The 20078-nt window shown below is 43.2% G+C and overlaps 1 protein-coding gene across 6 annotated transcripts in view; it reads right to left on the bottom strand.

Annotated features, from left to right (window-relative positions):
* Window positions 1-6087: 6087 nt before the first annotated feature.
* Window positions 6088-20078, bottom strand: part of LOC106611330 (DNA (cytosine-5)-methyltransferase 3A) — a 61725-nt gene continuing 47734 nt past the window's right edge. For 3 of the 6 annotated variants that reach the window (XM_014211429.3, XM_045723657.2, XM_014211424.3), the window contains 11 exons: window positions 19535-19614; window positions 15098-15210; window positions 14563-14752; window positions 14005-14089; window positions 13042-13187; window positions 12371-12461; window positions 12116-12264; window positions 11672-11772; window positions 11246-11315; window positions 10867-10985; window positions 6088-10411 (listed from right to left, as the gene is read on the bottom strand). In XM_014211429.3, the coding sequence (XP_014066904.3) occupies window positions 10270-10411; window positions 10867-10985; window positions 11246-11315; window positions 11672-11772; window positions 12116-12264; window positions 12371-12461; window positions 13042-13187; window positions 14005-14089; window positions 14563-14752; window positions 15098-15210; window positions 19535-19614 (1286 nt within the window). In that variant the 3' untranslated portion in view covers window positions 6088-10269. The remainder of the gene's footprint in view (window positions 10412-10866; window positions 10986-11245; window positions 11316-11671; window positions 11773-12115; window positions 12265-12370; window positions 12462-13041; window positions 13188-14004; window positions 14090-14562; window positions 14753-15097; window positions 15211-19534; window positions 19615-20078) is intronic. The other 3 variants (XM_045723655.2, XM_045723653.2, XM_045723656.2) reach the window with 3 other exon arrangements.

Here is a 20078-nt window from a genome sequence, read left to right as displayed (position 1 = left end):
GAGACAAACACTTGCGGGTAGACAGCGAGCAGAATCCAGGCTTCTCAACCTCCGATCACAGCATCCAAGCCCGTGCAACGTGCAGACGCTCCAATCACCGGTAGATAATGCAAATCGGCCACCAGAGGAACCAATCAGTATGCACTTAGGGCGTATCCACTTGGAGGGGGCTGTACCATTATTGGAGGCAGTGGCTAGGAACAGAGAGGAAGAGGCGAAGCGAGAGGTTTTACTCCGCCCAAAATCTGTCCACGAAAATAAACCCACGAAGTGAGGAATCTTTGTATGGAGGTCAAAGAGAGTGTCGAATTTGGTCAACAAAAAATGCAATAACTCATTTGCTACGTAAGGCTTATGTGATCGAATAGAAGTTTCGTAACAGTTAGGTTGTTACAAATGTACTAATAATATAAATGTACTAATAATATAAATGAACGCATGTGGCATTTCGGCAACTTAGAAAAAAAATACATATCGGAGTTGTGCCAATTGAGATGGTCTGGTATGAGTTGGACCGCCGAGTGAAGGAAAAGCAGCCAACAACTGCTAAGCATATGTGGGAACTCCTTCAAGACTGGAAAAACATTCCTCATGAAACTGGCTGAGAGAATGCCAAGTGTGTGCAAAGCTGTCATCAAGCCAAAGGGTGGCTACTTTGAAGAATCTCAAATATAAAATATATTTTGATTTGTTTAACACTTTTTTGGATACTACATGATTCCATATGTGTTACTTCATAGTTTTGATGTCTTCACTATTATTCTACAATGTAGAAGATAGTAAAAATAAAGAAAAACCCTTGAATGAGTAAGTGTGTCCAAACCTTTGATTTGTACTGTATATATACAGTTGAAGTCGGAAGTTTACATACACTTAGGTTGGAGTCATTAAAACTCATTTTCCAACCACTCCACAAATTTTGTTTTAACAAACTATAGTTTTGGCAAGTCGGTTAGGACATCTACTTTGTGCATGACACAAGTAATTTTTCCAACAATTGTTTACAGACAGATTTTTTTCACTTATAATTCACTGCATTACAATTCCAGTGGGTCAGAAGTTTACATACACTAAGTTGACTGTGCCTTTAAACAGCTTGGAAAATTCCAGAAAATTATGTCATGGCTTTAGAAGCTTCTGATAGGCTAATTGACATCATTTGAGTCAATTGGAGGTGTACCTGTGGATGTATTTCAAGGCCTACCTTCAAACTCAGTGCCTCTTTGCTTGACATCATGGGAAAATCAAAAGAAATCAGCCAAGACCTCAGAAAAAAAATTGTAGACCTCCACAAGTTTGGTTCATCCTTGGGAGCAATTTCCAAATGCCTGAAGGTACCACGTTCATCTGTACAAACAATAGTATGCAAGTATAAACACCATGGGACCACTCAGCCGTCATACCGCTCAGGAAGGAGACGCGTTCTGTCTCCTAGAGATGAACGTACTTTGGTGCGAAAAGTGCAAATCAATCCCAGAACAACAGCAAAGTACCTTGTGAAGATGCTGGAGGAAAAAGGTACAAAAGTATCTATATCCACAGTAAAACGAGTCCTATATCAACATAACCGGAAAGGCCGCTGAGCAAGGAAGAAACCACTGCTCCAAAACCTGCCATAAAAAAGCCAGACTACGGTTTGCAACTGCATATGGGGACAAAGATCTTACTTTTTGGAGAAATGTCTTCTGGTCTGATGAAACAAAAATAGAACTGTTTTGCCATAATGACCATTGTTATGTTTGGAGGAAAAAGGGGGAGGCTTGCAAGCCGAAGAACACCATCCCAACCGTGAAGCGTGGGGTGCTTTGCTGCAGGAGGGACTGGTCCACTTCACAAAATAGATGGCATCATGAGGTAGGACAATTATGTGGATATATTGAAGCAACATCTCAAGACATCAGTCAGGAAGTTAAAGCTTGGTTGCAAATGGGTCTTCCAAATGGACAATGACCCCAAGCATACTTCCAAAGTTGTGGCAAAATGGCTTAAGAGCAACAAAGTCAAGGTATTGGAGTGACCATCACAAAGCCCTGACCTCAATCTTATAGAAAATTTCTAGGCAGAACTGAAAAAGCGTATGCGAGCAAGGAGGCCTACAAACCTGACTCAGTTACACCAGCTCTGTCAGGAGGAATGAACCAAAATTCACCCACCTTATTGTGAGAAGCTTGTGGAAGGCTACCCGAACTGTTTGACCCAAGTTAAACAATTTAAAGGCAATGCTACCAAATACTAATTGAATGTATGTAAACTTCTGACCCACTGGGAATATGATGAAATAAATAAAAGCTGAAATAAATAATTCTCTCTACTATTATTCAGACATTTCACATTCTTAAAATAAAGTGGTGAACCTAACTGACCTAAGACAGGGAATCTTTACTAGGATTAAATGTCAGGAATTGTGAAAAACTGAGTTTAAATGTATTTGGCTAAGGTTTATGTAAACTTCTGACTTCAACTGTAGATATATATATATATATATATATATGTGTGTGTGTATATATATATATGTGTGTATGTGTGATTGGATGTATAGATATATGGATAGAATATGTAATATATCTGAAGAATAGTATATGTCCAGGAATAGTTAAATAGGAAGGCCTTGACTAGAATACAGTATATACACTGCTCAACAAAAATAAAGGGAACACTTAAACAACACAATGTAACTCCAAGTCAATCACACTTCTGTGATATCAAACTGTCCACTTAGGAAGCAACACTGATTGACAATAAATTTCACATGCTGTTGTGCAAATGGAATAGACAACAGGTGGAAATTATAGGCAATTAGCAAGACACCCCCAATAAAGGAGTGGTTCTGCAGGTGGGGACCACAGACCACTTCTCAGTTCCTATGCTTCCTGGCTGATGTTTTGGTCACTTTTGAATGCTGGCGGTGCTTTCACTCTAGTGGTAGCATGAGACGGAGTCTACAACCCACACAAGTGGCTCAGGTAGTGCAGCTCATCCAGAATGGCACATCAATGCGAGCTGTGGCAAGAAGGTTTGCTGTGTCTGTCAGCGTAGTGTCCAGAGCATGGAGGCGCTACCAGGAGACAGGCCAGTACATCAGGAGACGTGGAGGAGGCCGTAGGAGGGCAACAAGCCAGCAGCAGGACCGCTACCTCCGCCTTTGTGCAAGGAGGAGCAGGAGAAACACTGCCAGAGCCATGCAAAATGACCTCCAGCAGGCCACAAATGTGCATGTGTCTGCTCAAACGGTCAGAAACAGACTCCATGAGGGTGGTATGAGGGCCCGACGTCCACAGGTGGGGGTTGTGCTTACAGCCCAACACCGTGCAGGGCGTTTGGCATTTGCCAGAGAACACCAAGATTGGCAAATTCACCACTGGCGCCCTGTGCTCTTCACAGATGAAAGCAGGTTCACACTGAGCACGTGACAGACGTGACAGAGTCTGGAGACGCCGTGGAGAACGTTCTGCTGCCTGCAACATCCTCCAGCATGACCGGTTTGGCGGTGGGTCAGTCATGGTGTGGGGTGGCATTTCTTTGGGGGGCCGCACAGCCCTCCATGTGCTCGCCAGAGGTAGCCTGACTGCCATTAGGTACCGAGATGAGATCCTCAGACCCCTTGTGAGACCATATGCTGGTGCGGTTGGCCCTGGGTTCCTCCTAATGCAAGACAATACTAGACCTCATGTGGCTGGAGTGTGTCAGCAGTTCCTGCAAGAGGAAGGCATTGATGCTATGGACTGGCCCGCCCGTTCCCCAGACCTGAATCCAATTGAGCACATCTGGGACATCATGTCTCGCTCCATCCACCAACGCCACGTTGCACCACAGACTGTCCAGGAGTTGGCGGATGCTTTAGTCCAGGTCTGGGAGGAGATCCCTCAGGAGACCATCCGCCACCTCATCAGGAGCATGCCCAGGCGTTGTAGGGAGGTCATACAGGCACGTGGAGGCCACACACACTACTGAGCCTCATTTTGACTTGTTTTAAGGACATTACATCAAAGTTGGATCAGCCTGTAGTGTGGTTTTCCACTTTAATTTTGAGTGTGACTCCAAATCCAGACCTCCATGGGTTGATAAATTGGATTTCCATTGATTATTTTTGTGTGATTTTGTTGTCAGCACATTCAACTATGTAAAGAAAAAAGTATTTAATAAGATTATTTCTTTCATTCAGATCTAGGATGTGTTGTTTAAGTGTTCCCTTTATTTTTTTGAGCAGTATACATATGAAGTGGGTAAAACAGTAGGTAAACATTATTAAAACGATTCATGTTCCATGACTTTGTACATAGGGCAGCAGCCTCTAAAGTGCATGATAGAGTAACCGGGTGGTAGCCAGCTAGTGACAGTGACTAAAGTTCAGAGCAGGGTACCGGGTGGTAGCCAGCTAGTGACAGTGACTAAAGTTCAGAGCAGGGTACCGGGTGGTAGCCAGCTAGTGACAGTGACTAAAGTTCAGAGCAGGGTACCGGGTGGTAGCCGGCTAGTGACAGTGACTAAAGTTCAGAGCAGGGTACCGGGTGGTAGCCGGCTAGTGACAGTGACTAAAGTTCAGAGCAGGGTACCGGGTGGTAGCCGGCTAGTGACAGTGACTAAAGTTCAGAGCAGGGTACCGGGTGGTATCCGGCTAGTGACAGTGACTAAAGTTCAGAGCAGGGTACTGGGCGGAAGCCGGCTAGTGGTGACTAATTAACAGTTTGATGGCCTTTAGAAAGAAACAGTTTTTCAGTCTCTCGGTCCCAGCTTTGATACACTTGTACTGACCTCTCCTTCTGGATGGTAGCGGAGTGAACAGGCCATGGCTCGGATGGCTGAGGTCCTTGATGATCTTATTGGCCTTCCTGTGACATCGGATGCTGTAGATGTCCTGGAGGGCAGGCAGTGTTCCCCCGATGATGCATTGGGCAGACCACACCACCCTCTGTAGAGTCCTGTGGTTGCGGACGGTGCAGTTGCTGTACCAGGCGGTGATACAGCCAGACAGGATGCTCTCAATGGTGCATCTGTAAAAGTTTGTGAGGGTCTTAGGGGCCAAGCTGAATTTCTTCAGCCTTTTGAGGTTGAAGAGGCACTTTTGCACCTTCTTCACCGCAATGTCTGTGTGGGTGGACTATTTCAGATTGCCAGTGATGTGTACACCGAGGAACTTGAAGCTTTTCACCTTCTCCACTACGGTCCCATCGATGTGGATGGGAGCGTGCTCCCTCTGCTGTCTCCTAAGGTCCACGATCAGCTCCTTCGTTTTGTTGACGTTGAGGTTATTTTCCTGGCACAACTCCGCCAGAGCCCTCACCTCATCCCTGTAGGCTGTCTCGTCATTGTTGGTAATCAGACCTACCACTGTTGTGTCATCTGCAAACTTGATGATTGAGTAGGAGACAATGGTCCCATCTGATCTCACCTCCTCCAGTCTGCCATCTTTGAGGACATGTATTTCCATTGTTAGAGCAATCACTCGAAAATCTTGTCAATATTGGATGTGAACTGTGATTACATTTTAGCAGACACTCTTATCCAGAGTGACTTACAGTAGTGAGTGCATTCATTTTCATTCTGGTCCCCCGTGGGAACTGAACCCAAAAACCTGGCATTGCAAGCACCATGCTCTACCAACTGAGCCACACAGGACCATATTGTGAAAAGAATGATCATGGATAGTAAAGCAAGGAGGCCATAAAATCACTAGAGAGCCTATAAATAACAATACACATTATTTTTTTATCATAAAGTATACTATTCAGATTTAAGGTTTATGTAATCATTATGAACACATGACAACACATGAGGCTATAATAAACACTACAAACACAGATCATTATTATTAGTAATCATTAGGCCTTAAATGTGTGAGAAAATCCAGGGTGATGTGAGCAATAGCAGAGCCAACAAACTATTACCTTTTTTAAAATAAAAATGTCTCTGAGATTTTAAAACGGTTTAAAAGTAGGCTTTAGTTTTTACTTTAGTATAGATGTGCAACAATTGTTCCATAGGTAATGTATGTTATTATGTTGCCAAGAAACCTGATCAAGAATAGTGATCAGATTTTGTATGGTTCAATTTATTCCGGGTACAGGTGAAGAATAACAAGAGCTATCATATTTTTGCACAAAAACAATACATTTATTCAAGTGTTCTCCAGCACAAATACATAAGGAGCCGTTTTCTTATTTCTGGGCACTAAAACATAAGTAATGGGTAAAGGGTGGAGAATGACTGCTACATTTACTGTATGCACTGATCATCTTAAAGACGAAGAACATAGGCCATAAAACAATTAATATGACACAAAAAGAAAGTCACACAGACTGACCTGTCTGATGCATTGGAACAGTGAAATGTCATGGGAAAGAATCCTAAATGGCACCCTATTCCCTATATAGAGCACAACTTTTGACTAGTGTCCAATGTAGTGTAGTGCACTATATAGGGAATAGGGTGCCATTTGGGACACACTATTTGCCAATAATAACAAAAATGACCATCAAAAACAAGACATGGAGGACAGAATATTATGGCATATTATGGTAGGATTAAGAAGCAAAGCGAATGCCAGGTTTTACACATATATTATGCTACAGTAAACATTATTACTGAAATGCTTTTATTTTTTTGTTATTTCCCATTATGGAGTAAATGGTTTTTCCAACAGATAAGCACCAACCAACTACAGCAATTTCTAGTCTAAAACAATATAGGAAACTCATTATTATTTATCATTTATAATTTTTTCAAGTCAAAAGTTCAAATGTATTTGTTAATATATGCATCCTATGAGAGTGAAATAATGGTGCTTTTCCATCATTACTACAAGGAAGTTAAAAACAGTCATTGTCAAGACAAGTTTTATTTCTCTTCCAAAACAAATATATTTTTTCTTGATTAGATAAAATGTTTAGCACCATCAGAAACACCTACAATCCCTCTTTATAGTTCTTATAAAAAGAAACAAAAGGCAAAACCAACCAACATTATGTAGGGCTGTGCAGTGAAGTAGAGACTGTTGCATCTTAAAGCTGTCATTATTAGGCTAAAGATCACTTGACACATTTAAACTGGATTCACTCAGGACTCACTCAGAACATCAAAAAAACAAATAAAACAAATGAACAGTACTAGAAGGCAAAACTTGGAGTCTACCCTCTAATGCTTCATAGCTTATTTTGATATAAAAAAAAATACTATTTTACTTGATTTTATTTTTCATTTAATTTTTTACCTAATTTTTTTTCTAATTCCATGATATATATTAGCAAAGAATTATATTTGTACATCTCATAGGTAATTCAAAAAGATAAAAACAAACCAAAAACAGTGACAGGAAAACTCTATGTACAAACTGTACAAGGGGCATGGTCATTTACTATAGGGAAAGGGAATTAACATCAATGTCAACACAAGGCATTAGGATTCCTGCAAACCCAATGTCCGAAGTTCAACTAAAAAGGTGGAAAGGATACGATAAGGTCACTTAAGAACTTAATCATGTATGAAACTACATTTATGAAATGAAGTCATTTTGAATATTTAGATAGAACATTGGTAAGTCATAACCTCTGCTATTGTATTTTTCTGGTCACCATTCACTCTTCAGTTTTGAGTTCTGAAAAACTCATTTCTAAATCGTCCACAAGTTTAAAAATTAATTCCCAGCAATTCTACACATTTTGCCATGGTGCGTAGAGAAAATGTTGCAGTTTTAAATAAAGTTTTCTGCAATTCTACTCATTTTGCCATGGGGCAGAGAATTTATTTTTTACAGCTAATTTCCTGCAATTCTATCCATTTTGCCATGGGGTAGAGACATTTTTGGAGTTTTAAAGCTAATTTCCTGTAATTCTACACATTCTGCCATGATTTAGAGTGAGAATAATTAACCAAATAAATGGGGCCCCCTTGAGGTCAGGGCCCTAGGCACGTGCCCTGCTTGCCCGGTCAGTATTTGGCCATGACTACTACAAGTTTAGATAGCAGGCTAGACTAACTACCAATCTAAACATTGTTAGCTGACATGGCCAATTGAGTGACTGTCAGTGACTGACATAACAAAAGAAAAACTGCCGAATGATGCCCAACCAAATTTCAAAATTTGCACCTGGTATATTGTACTATTCTGAGACCCCGACTGAGTTTCTAAAAAAAAAAAAACGCTTATGCCTGTAATAAGTTTGGAAATCTGTCTATCACTCTCGCTTTTTCTAATTATTTGAGGTCTACAAGAGGAAAGTGCAGAGGACATTGCATCTGCGGTCTGGTATTCATTTGGGAAGGTAACGTTACAAACATACGGTATAACATAGTTCCTTAACTCTGTTTTAAATTCTACAATGTTAGTAGAAATAGACACATTCTTTTTTTATCCAGAGAATGACATACTGAATTACGGCTTTCAACAGAAGACAATATGAAAATGGAGCACATCAATCATTTTCTATGAATCTACTGTACATTGAGTAGGATCAATAATCAATCATTTCCATGGATACATGGATTTAACATAATTCTATGAGTTCATTCTTCCACTTCTATTGGCACAGCCCTACTGTATAGAAAACATACTGTATTACACAGCTGTAGAACAGTTCACATCATAAAAACATAACATTTCACAAGAAAAACCAAGAAGAAACATTTTAAAATACTGAAGAAAAAAAAGTATACATATAAAAAGTGCTTTATAATGTTGGTAAAACAGCACAAAATTGCTATAAAAAGGTAGAAGAACATTGTGAAGCCGCACCATTTTGTTAGAAGATTTGCACCTGACAGTATGTAGTTTTGCAGGGGTGAAAAAGGGAAGGAGAGAGTCTTTACTTTATTATGGAAACCCCAGGCCACCCGCCCTCCCTCCAGTCCAATCACCATGCTCACTAACAGTTGTACAGTAATGACAGTAGAAAAAAGTAGTTCACCACAGACTTTGATCTTAAGGTATTTTGTTGTTGTTGTAACGACAGAATGCATCACTGCCCATGTGGCTAGCTTCCTGTTGTGTTTGTGCAGAGTCAGACATAGGCATGCATGGGGGGGCCTGAGTTTACATGTAGCAAGGCTTGAAGAATTATTTTTAAAAACACCAGTAGAATTGATGTTTATTAAAGCTGTAAAACAGAACAGAGGAGGATATGGCATATTATTCTGCAGTCTTCTGTTACCACACCTTTAATCTCCACTTTGAAATCATTTAAATTTACTAAAATAACACAGAACTTCTTTAAATAGTGAAAACATTACACTGAAAAAAAAAAACTTTCTAGGAAATGTTTTTTTTAAATTCCCATCTTGTCTAAAGTGTAGTGCCTGTGCCACATGACCTGTGATGCTTCCTATCGTCGTGAAGCACCATGGTATTGTAACCATTTTACAGTAGTACCTTTACCTTCAGTTAACTGTGTATATAAACTTTAAACAAAGAGGTATATGTGATCTGATGTTTTGGATTCATTAAGACACAGCTTTCTGCGACACTGAAGACAATCATCCTTATTCACTTTAGCTCTGCGAGGCTCAGTAGCTGGAGGAATCAAAACTCAACATGACTATACTATCGCTGGCTTGCTTTACCCACTTCAGATATTGGCCAATAGAAAATCATGCCTACACAGCCAATATCTTTCACATACATACTGTACATACAGTATCAGCAACTCTTTCTCAGATCTTTTCCAATCATCCAATCCTAGTCCTTATTCTAAAAACCACACAGATCCTAGTTACTTCTTTCTCAGTGCCTTGAGAAGAAAGCATTGTCTCAAGTATAGCTTGCACAAATAAATCAATTAAAAAAATACTGGATAACACTGCCTAAAGGATAAAATGACATATACATATTAAATAGAATAAGAAGTACATTTCAAATTACAAGAAATAATTTGAAATATTTACTTTCATGATGTTTTGCTTGCCTGGGAAATGATACCAGGTGCCAGGGAGTAGTATCACTTCACCAATGCTTCTAGTTACAACATCAGTTCTATGTTTGTGATGGTCTAGTTAAGTCAAGTCTTGTTAAACGCAGGTGGTCTAGTTAAGTCAAGTCTTGTTAAACGCAGGTGGTCTAGTTAAGTCAAGTCTTGTTAAACGCAGGTGGTCTAGTTAAGTCAAGTCTTGTTAAACGCAGGTGGTCTAGTTAAGTCAAGTCTTGTTAAACGCAGGTGGTCTTGTTGAGCCAAAATCTTGTTAGACGCAGGTGGTCTTGTTGAGCCAAGTCTTGTTAAACGCAGGTGGTCTTGTTGAGCCAAGTCTTGTTAAACGCAGGTGGTCTTGTTGAGCCAAGTCTTGTTAAACGCAGGCAAAATATTCTTTGAGTGGTGCAAACAAGTGTCGGATGACCGGTACACTCCACGACCTTCCCAGAAGCCTTTGCCTGGCCAGCCGACTCATGTTGGACACGTCTGTGTAATGGACTGGGAAGCCAAACACCCTGGGGAAGGAGACAGTAACCAGACAGCCACCAGAGGGAACAAGAGACAGACAGACAGACAGACAGACAGACAGACAGACAGACAGACAGACAGACAGACAGACAGACAGACAGACAGACAGACAGACAGACAGACAGACAGACAGACAGACAGACAGACAGACAGACAGACAGACAGACAGACAGACAGACAGACAGACAGAGCAGGAGACAGATGGATAGATACAAAGGGACAAAGAGAGGAAGAGTGCCTTGAGAATTAGTGACATAGGGCTATGTTTCCATGTGAGACTGACTTTAGGTCCTTCATAGGAGGGTACATTGGAATCATATCTATCACTTTCTGTAAGGGAATCATTTTATAATAAAGATGTATGCCACTGTGAAAAACTGCTCATAATAAAGTCATTTAATTATGGTATGATGAATTCATTAGAAAGGTAATCAGTTCCTACCTCTCCATCTCAGTGCACCAGAGAATGTCCTCCTTCTCGTTCATGAAGACGGGGAAGTGCTGGTCTTTACCCTGCTTAATGGAATTAGAGCGAGTGGTGATGGTCCTCACTTTGCCAAACTGAGGGGAAACCAGATGGTGCACACACTAAGTGGCTGGTGCATAAGAATAGGACAACCAACTATTGTTTACAGACCAAATTGTCCATTTGACCAAACATTTCATTTGACAGTTCAAAAGGTACTCACAAAACGTATTTTTTTCTTGAACTAAGTTAATCCAATTAATGAACTATATAAATTACATATTTGGCCATATGCATAATTTGTAAAAAAATTAAAAAATAAAAATACAGCTACAAAAATAGATGAATAAGTGACCTTCGCTGTTCTGCCGTGCTCCAAACAGTCCTGAAGGTCTAGTCTGTCAGTGAACATGGCCGTCAAGGGTCTGAAGAGGAATACAAATGGAAAAGTAAGAGATGTGTGAAAATACAGAGAGATCGAGAGAGAGTGAGAGACAGCGAGAGAGAGAGAGAGAGAGAGAGAGAGAGAGAGAGAGTGAAAGAGAGAGAGTAAGAGCGAGAGAGAGTAAGAGCGAGAGAGAGAAAGAGAGAGAGAGAGAAAGAGAGAGTGAGTGAGCGAGTGAGTGAGAGAAGGAGAGCGTGAGAAAGAGAGCGAGGGAGAGAGAGGAGGGGAGAGATAAAAAAGGTGATTAGGATTATTTAGTTCCTGGGTTTGACTGGCTCAGGAAGTAGCCCAGGTGTGCATTGCTTTAGGTGACAGGCTCGCTGTTTCTTCCCTCACCGTTCTCTCACCAACCTGTTCATGCCAGGCAGGTTGCCCCAGAAGTAGCGGGCACGGTGGGCAGCAGTCACCTCCTTGGCATCAATCATCACCGGGTTACACTGGAAGAGGAGAGACAGGATATTCATTTAACCTTTATTTAACCAGGTTATTGAAGACACATTCTCTTTTGCAATAATGACCAGAAGAATGTAGTGAAGATAATATTTTGGATAAGGAAAATCTCATACAATGATCAATTAATATCTTTAAATTAACAGTTTAAAGTGCTCCTTCATAACCTAACTACTATATTGACAGCATGCACTGTCAATTATCACCACAAGGTATTCATAATACATGAATCCATATTCCAATGGATGACTGATATACATGACTTACATGACTGAAATATAGTATCACTTGTTCTTGTAGAAGTTATATAGTGTCTGTAAAGGAACAAACCTCTAGAAAGCGAGAGATGTCCCTCTTGTCACTGACGCCCATGGCCACCACGTTTTCAAAGAGCCAGAAGAACGGCCGGTTGTCGCCCTCTTTGGGCCGAGCCTCGTGCAGCAGGCGGTAGAACTCAAAGAACAGCCGACCAGTGCCCTCTACAGGACAGGCAGAGAAGGACAGGCATATAAAACTCAGCTACAGGAAATAAGTCTTCAGCGGTCCCAGAACACAAGTGAAAAATGGTAAAGAACTGCCACCTACCATAAAGACCCTTCCTAGCTGGGTTGACAATAGAGAGGTCGTTACACGGACTTCCACCAATCACTAAGTCAAAGGGGCCCCACTCGTGTAACTGTTACCGAGGGAGAGAGAGAACAGGAAAACAACGAGAGAAAGGAGGAGAACAGGAGATAAGAAAGACAAAATAGACAGATTATCCAACTAAGAGACACATTTTGTGCTTTAGCGGTTGAAGTAATGTTATAGGAAGTGTTATTGTAATAACCCTCACTGATAGGTGCCTTACAATCTTTCTCATTTGGGATATCCTCATTAAGAGACTGTGGCTGGGGCGTTCGTCTTTGAGCCAGGCTATTGGGATATCCTCATTAAGAGACTGTGGCTGGGGCGTTCGTGTTTGAGCCAGGCTATTGGGATATCCTCATTGAGAGACTGTGGCTGGGGCGTTCGTCTTTGTGCCAGGCTATTGGGATATCCTCATTAAGAGACTGTGGCTGGGGCGTTCGTCTTTGTGCCAGGCTATTGGGATATCCTCATTAAGAGACTGTGGCTGGGGCGTTCGTCTTTGTGCCAGGCTATTGGGATATCCTCATTAAGAGACTGTGGCTGGGGCGTTCGTCTTTGTGCCAGGCTATTGGGAGTGACCTTGATCTAGTCTCACAGTTCATAACATTATACGATATGATACTCACATGTTTGCGTGTGACGTTCCTCACGTCGCCCACGTACATGATGCGTCCCTGATGCCTGACGATGCCCACCGTGATAGAGTCCTCACACACCTCCGATGCCACGTAGCGCTCCACCTGGATACCCAGCTCCTTTAGCACCAGCAGACCTAAAGGTTAGAGGTCAATGAGGTCAAACAGTAGCATGTTGTTGTTCTTTTGATGGACGCCATGACTTCCTGGACAACACTGACAGTTGTTGCTGAGTGGATTAGGTCCCGTGTGGCTCAGTTGGTAGAGCATGGTGTTTGCAATGCCAGGGTTGTGGGTTCAATTCCCACGGGGGACCAGTACGGGGGGGAAAATGTATGAAATGTATGCATTCACTACTGTAAGTCGCTCTGGATAAGAGCGTCTGCTAAATGACTAAAATGTTTAAAGAAATATCCTGGTTAAATAGAGTGGATTATCCTGGTTAAATAGAGTGGATTATCCTGGTTAAATAGAGTGGATTATCCTGGTTAAATAGAGTGGATGATTCTATTTAAATAATGATTAACTTGAAATTGATGAAGTGAATGACTGAATACAGACACAACACTGAAGTTCTGGCCTGAGGCGCACCATTAATTAGCATTCACAGTGGTTGCCTTTTCTTTAAACATGAGTGGGAATTCCCACTTCTTTTGTATGGTTTTAATAAACAGATAGGGAAGTGAAGGACAGACAGGAAAGGTATGTGAAGTGCACTGCTAGACACTATGGTTAAACAGCATACTGTGTGGATTAGTTTTCCATCCATCCATCCATCCATCCATGACAGTCAGTGTAGTAAATATAGTCAGTTAGGGGGCCAGTCCCAGTGAAACCTGAGGCAGACAGAACGGTTTGTAGAGCTAGAGACTTTCAGAGGGTTTTGTGTCAAGGAGAGGAGAGGAGGGGAAAGAGAGGGGAAGGAGGAGAGAAGAGGACAGATTCCCGTCTAACCTGTTGCTATGCCGTCGAACAGTGACAGGACACGAATAGGTTGTCTCTTCTCTGCCATGACTGGAGGGTAAAGCTTTGGTTGTTCCTGTGAAACAACAGAGAGAGAGAGAGAGAGAGAGAGAGAGAGAGAGAGAGAGAGAGAGAGAGAGAGAGAGAGAGAGAGAGAGAGAAGATACGGCTCAGTTTTGACCCAGATGAGAGGGAGCCTGGAATGACTTCAGCTGTCTCTAATGTGTGAAGCCCTATTCATAGAGCCCCATAGCTGTGATAATCTGCCTGCTCATTTTTGCAGATTTAGGGAGCTAATTTGGCTGTAATACACACTGTGTATCACAACGGAACATAGAGTCACTGTGCCTCTGTGGCTTCTTTATTTTGATTTGTTATTTTATTTATACATTTTTTACTTCAGGTTATTTTAGTAAATACTTTCTTAACACTTATTTTTCTTAAAACTGCATTGTTGGTTAAGGGCTTGTAAGTAAGCCTTTTACTGTTGTATTCGGCGCATGTGGCTGTGAACTTCCCACAATCAGCTAGTATTGAGGTACTACTCACAAAATCTTGGTCGTGATTGTTAGCGAAGAAGTGCTGTAGACGGCAGGGCCAATCAGTGTGACGCTCCAGCAGGCCGAACACTCCCTTCTGGCTCTTCTCACACATGTAGCAGCACCAGGGATCCTCTTTTATAGCTATCTGTGCTGCGCCTGGCCCCACCAGTAGGTCAACACACTCCACACAGAAACACCTGGAGGGGACAGAGGGAGGTGTGTTACTACACTGCTAGACACTAGTACACACACACACACACACACACACACACACACACACACACACACACACACACACACACACACACACACACACACACACACACACACACACACACACACACACACACAATCACACAAACGTAAGAACAAACATACTGTACACACACAATGCACAAAGACACACACACACTTATGCAAACCATCAAGATAAACGTAAACTGGTACACTCACACACTAACACACTGAGTGAATCACACAAGTTAATGAACAATAACACACATATTTGTGAACTCAGCATCATATGAAAGTAGTCCACTCACCTGCAGCAGTTGTTGTTCCCACACATGAGAACCTCTCGTCCCCCACAGCAGATGGTGCAGTATGACTGGTAACCATCGTCATCATACTGATATGCACATTCTAGAAAGCAGTTCTGGAACACAGTGAACAAAACATTTCAGCTTTGAGATTCGCTGTGTAATGATATGCGCTCTATAAGTTGAATCACATTATTGTCAATATTATCATTAAAAGAACAACATGTAGCAATGAGAAAACCAGTGTGAACACTAAGTATCATTAACTCACAGGGAACACTGACTGTGTACTAAAGGTTTGTTGTGTTTGTAATAGCCTTATTGTTAACACATTGTGTGTCTAGTGATTCTGTAAGCCTTTCCTGTAAGCTGTGTTTGTGTTTTGGTAACAGAGAGCTTTAAAATAGGGCTTAAAACCTAGAGGGGAGTTAGACCAGGGCCCGTATCAAGCATCTCAGAGTAAGAGGAGTTAGACCAGGGCCCGTATCAAGCATCTCAGAGTAAGAGGAGTTAGACCAGGGCCCGTATCAAGCATCTCAGAGTAAGAGGAGTTAGACCAGGGCCCGTATCAAGCATCTCAGAGTAAGAGGAGTTAGACCAGGGCCCGTATCAAGCATCTCAGAGTAAGAGGAGTTAGACCAGGGCCCGTATCAAGCATCTCAGAGTAAGAGGAGTTAGACCAGGGCCCGTATCAAGCATCTCAGAGTAAGAGGAGTTAGACCAGGGCCCGTATCAAGCATCTCAGAGTAAGAGTGCTGAATCATGTCCAACCTGTCCTTGTAATCATATTTATTTGATCTAAAAGCAAAACTGATCTGAACTTTATAATAACCATTTAATCATTTTTCCTTGCTCTACTTTTTTCATTCAACTTTTTCACCCGGACGCTTTATCTGGTTCAAGGTAGGGTTAGGGGTAGGGTTAGGGGTTAGGGGTTAGGGGTAGGGGTAGGGGTTGGGATAGGGGTAGGGGTTAGGGGTAGGGGTTAGGGGTAGGGGTTAGGGGTTAGGGGTGGGGTAGGGATAGGGGTTGGGGTTAGGGGTAGGGATAGGGGTAGGGGTAGGGATAGGGGTTAGGGGTAGGGGTAGGGATAGGGGTAGGGGTAGGGGTTGGGATAGGGGTAGGGGTAGGGATAGGGATAGGGGTTGGGGTAGGGGTAGGGGTAGGGATAGGGGTAGGGTTAGGGTTAGGGGTTAGGGGTAGGGGTAGGGATAGGGGTAGGGATAGGGGTAGGGATAGGGATAGGGGTAGGGGTAGGGATAGGGGTAGGGGTTGGTTGTTGATGTTTGTACAGTCGTCTCAAATAAAACTGTGAAGGACGTCGGCGTTACTCTGGACCCTGATCTCTCTTTTGACGACCATATCAAGAATATTTCAAGGACAGCTTTTTTCCATCTTCATAACATTGCAAAAATCTGAAATGTTTTGTCCAAAAATTATGCAGAAATGCTAATCCATGCTTTTGTCACTTCTAGATTAGACTACTGCAATGCTCTACTTTCCGGCTACCCGGATAAAGCACTGAATAAACTTCAGTTAGTGCTAGAATCTTGACTAGAACCGAAAAATTGGATCATATTACTCCAGTGCTAGCCTCTCCACACTGGCTTCCTGTTAAGGCTAGGGCTGATTTCAAGGTTTTACTGCTAACCTACAAAGCATTACATGGGCATGCTACTACCTACCTCTCCGATTTGGTCCTGCTGTATACACCTACGATCACAAGACGCAGGCCTCCTTAGTGTCCCTAGAATTTCTACGCAAACAGCTGGAGGCAGGGCTTTCTCCTATAGAGCTCCATTTTATGGAATGGTCTGCCTATCCATGTGAGAGACGCAGACTTGGTCTTGACCTTTAAGTCTTTATTGAAGATTCATCTCTTCAGTAGGTCTTATGATTGAGTGTATTCTGGACCAGGGGTGCAAAGGTGAACGGAAAGGCACTGGAGTAGTTCCCCTCTCTCCACTGGGATAATCTGCCTCTGACCCTTTACGGGGGCTATGTCAATGGCTTACTAGTGCTCTTCCATGCCGTCCCTAGGAGGTGTGTGTCACTTGAGTGGGTTGAGTCACTGACAATCTTCCTGTCCGGGTTGGCACCCCTCGGTTTGTGCCGTGGGGGAGATCTTCATTGGCTATACTCAGCCTTGTCTCAGAGTAGTAAGTTGGTGGTTTGCGGATATCCCTCTAGTGGTGTTGGGGCTGTGCTTTGGCAAAGTGGGTGGAGTCATATCCTGCCTGTTTGGCCCTGTCCGGGGGTGTTGTCGGGTGGGGCCACAGTGTCTCCCAACCCCTCCTGTCTCAGTCTCCAGTATCTATGCTGCAATAGTCTGTGCCGGGGGGCTAGGGTCAGTCTGTTATATCTGGTGTAATTCTCCTGTCTTATCTGGTGTCCTGTGTGAATTTAAGTATGCTCCCTCTCATTCTCTCTCTCTTCCTCCCCTCTCGGAGGACCTGAGCTCTGGGACCATGCCTCAGGTCCACCTGGTCGTGCTGCTGCTCCAGTTTCAACTGTTCTGCCTGCGGCTATGGAACGCTGACCTGTTCACCAGACGTGCTACCTTGTCCCGGACCTGCTGTCTCGAACTCTGAATGCTCGGCTATGAAACGCCAACTGACATTTACTCCTGAGGTGCTGACCTGTTGCACCCTCTACAACCACTGTGATTATTATTATTTGACCCTGCTGGTCATCTATGAACGTTTAAACATCTTGGCCATGTTCTGTTACAATCTCCACCCGGGCACAGCCAGAAGAAGACTGGCCACCCCTCAGAGCCTGGTTCCTCTCTAGGTTTCTTCCTAGGTTCCTGCCTTACTAGGGAGTTTTTCCTAGCCACCGTGCTTCTACATCTGTATTGCTTGCTGTTTGGGTTTTTTGGCTGGGTTTCTGTAGAGAAACTTTTTGACATCGGCTGATGTAAAAAAGGCTTTATAAATAAATGTGAATGATTTATTGAAGTCAGCACTCCTGCTGCAGACACTTGATACATACAGCCCTCCTAAAGTTAGTCCTGACCCCTACAGCTAGCACTGACTCCGACAGCTAGCATTGACACCTACAACTAACACTGACTACTACAACTGGTCCTGACTCCTACAACTGGTCCTGACTCCTACAGCTAATCCTGACTCCTACAACTGGCCCTGACTCCTACAGCTAGTTCTGACTCCTACAACTAGTCCTGACTCCTACAACTAGTCCTGACTCCTACAGTTAGTTCTGACTCCTACAACTAGTCCTGACTCCTACAGCTAGTCCTGACTTCTATAACTGGTAGTCCTGACTCCTACAGCTAGTCCTGACTACTACAGTTAGTCATGACTCCTACAGCTAGTCCTGACTTCTATAACTGGTCCTGACTCCTACAGTTAGTCATGACTCCTACAGCTGGTCCTGACTCCTACAGTTAGTCCTGACTCCTACAGCTGGTCCTGACTACTACAGCTGGTCCTGACTCCTACAGCTGGTCCTGACTCCTACAGCTGGTCCTGACTCCTACAGTTGGTCCCCCCCACAGCTAGTCCTGACTCCTACAGTTAGTCATGACTCCTACATGTAGTCATGACTCCTACAATTAGTCCTGACTCCCACAGCTAGTCCTGACTTCTATAACTGGTCCTGACTCCTACAGCTAGTCCTGACTCCTACAGTTAGTCATGACTCCTACAGCTAGTCCTGACTCCTACAGCTGGTCCTGACTCCTACAGCTGGTCCTGACTCCTACAGCTGGTCCTGACTCCTACAGCTGGTCCTGACTCCTACAGCTAGTCCTGACTTCTATAACTGGTCCTGACTCCCACAGCTAGTCCTGACTTCTATAACTGCTCCTGACTCCTACAGTTAGTCCTGACTCCTACAGCTGGTCCTGACTTCTATAACTGGTCCTGACTCCTACAGTTGGTCCTGACTCCTACAGCTAGTCCTGACTCCTACAGCTAGTCCTGACTCCTACAGTTAGTCCTGACTCCTATAGTTAGTCCTGACTCCTACAGCTAGTCCTGACTCCTACAGCTAGTCCTGACTCCTACAGCTAGTCCTGACTCCTACAGCTAGTCCTGACTCCTACAACTAGTCCTGACTCCTACAGCTGGTCCTGACTCCTACAGCTGGTCCTGACTCCTACAGCTGGTCCTGACTCCTACAGCTGGTCCTGACTCCTACAGTTAGTCCTGACTCCTACAGTTGCTCCTGACTCCTACAGCTAGTCCTGACTCCTACAGCTAGTCCTGACTCCTACAGCTAGTTCTGACTCCTACAACTAGTCCTGACTCCTACAGCTAGTCCTGACTCCTACAGCTAGTCCTGACTCCTACAGCTAGTTCTGACTCCTACAACTAGTCCTGACTCCTACAGCTAGTCCTGACTCCTACAGCTAGTCCTGACTCCTACAGCTAGTCCTGACTTCATGGCCTCGAAGGCCTCTTCTTCCCTCCTTACCTTACAGCTCTGGCACATTCCTCCAGCAAACAGAGGGTGTTCACGGGAAACATTCAAACTTCCACAGGAGATGCAGATGTCTGTGGAGAAAGACAGAATGTAATTGGTGCAAGCCAGAGACATAGTGATAAAACCAACAAGTGGGTAAACCCTGATCGCTCAAAGATGTAAATCAATAAGTGGGTAACTGTTCTCTGATGGAGAGACGGTGCTTTAACATAATAGGTGCCTAGCAACTACTTTCAAAAGAAAAAGGTGCGTAAACAGAGTCCTTTATGAACATTTATACAACGGTTGGGTCTAATCCTGAATGCTGATTGGTTAAAACCGCATTCCAGCCAGTGTCTATTCCACAAGTTACCACCAGCTAAATCTATGATGTTAAAATGTCTATTTACTCTGTTCCATCTGACTGTACAATCCAATGTCAAGAAAGTTCAATGCACACAAGACCAACAGGAGGTCTGAAAACCCCACTGCCATGCACCCAGCCTTGGATTCAAAAGGCATAATTGAACAGATATGAGAAGAATGTACATTTCAT

This window comes from Salmo salar, chromosome 09 (assembly GCF_965601325.2).
Source record: "Salmo salar chromosome 09, fSalSal1, whole genome shotgun sequence".
NCBI classification, from domain to species: Eukaryota; Metazoa; Chordata; class Actinopteri; order Salmoniformes; family Salmonidae; genus Salmo; species Salmo salar.
This window is presented reverse-complemented; position numbering and strand designations above follow the sequence as displayed.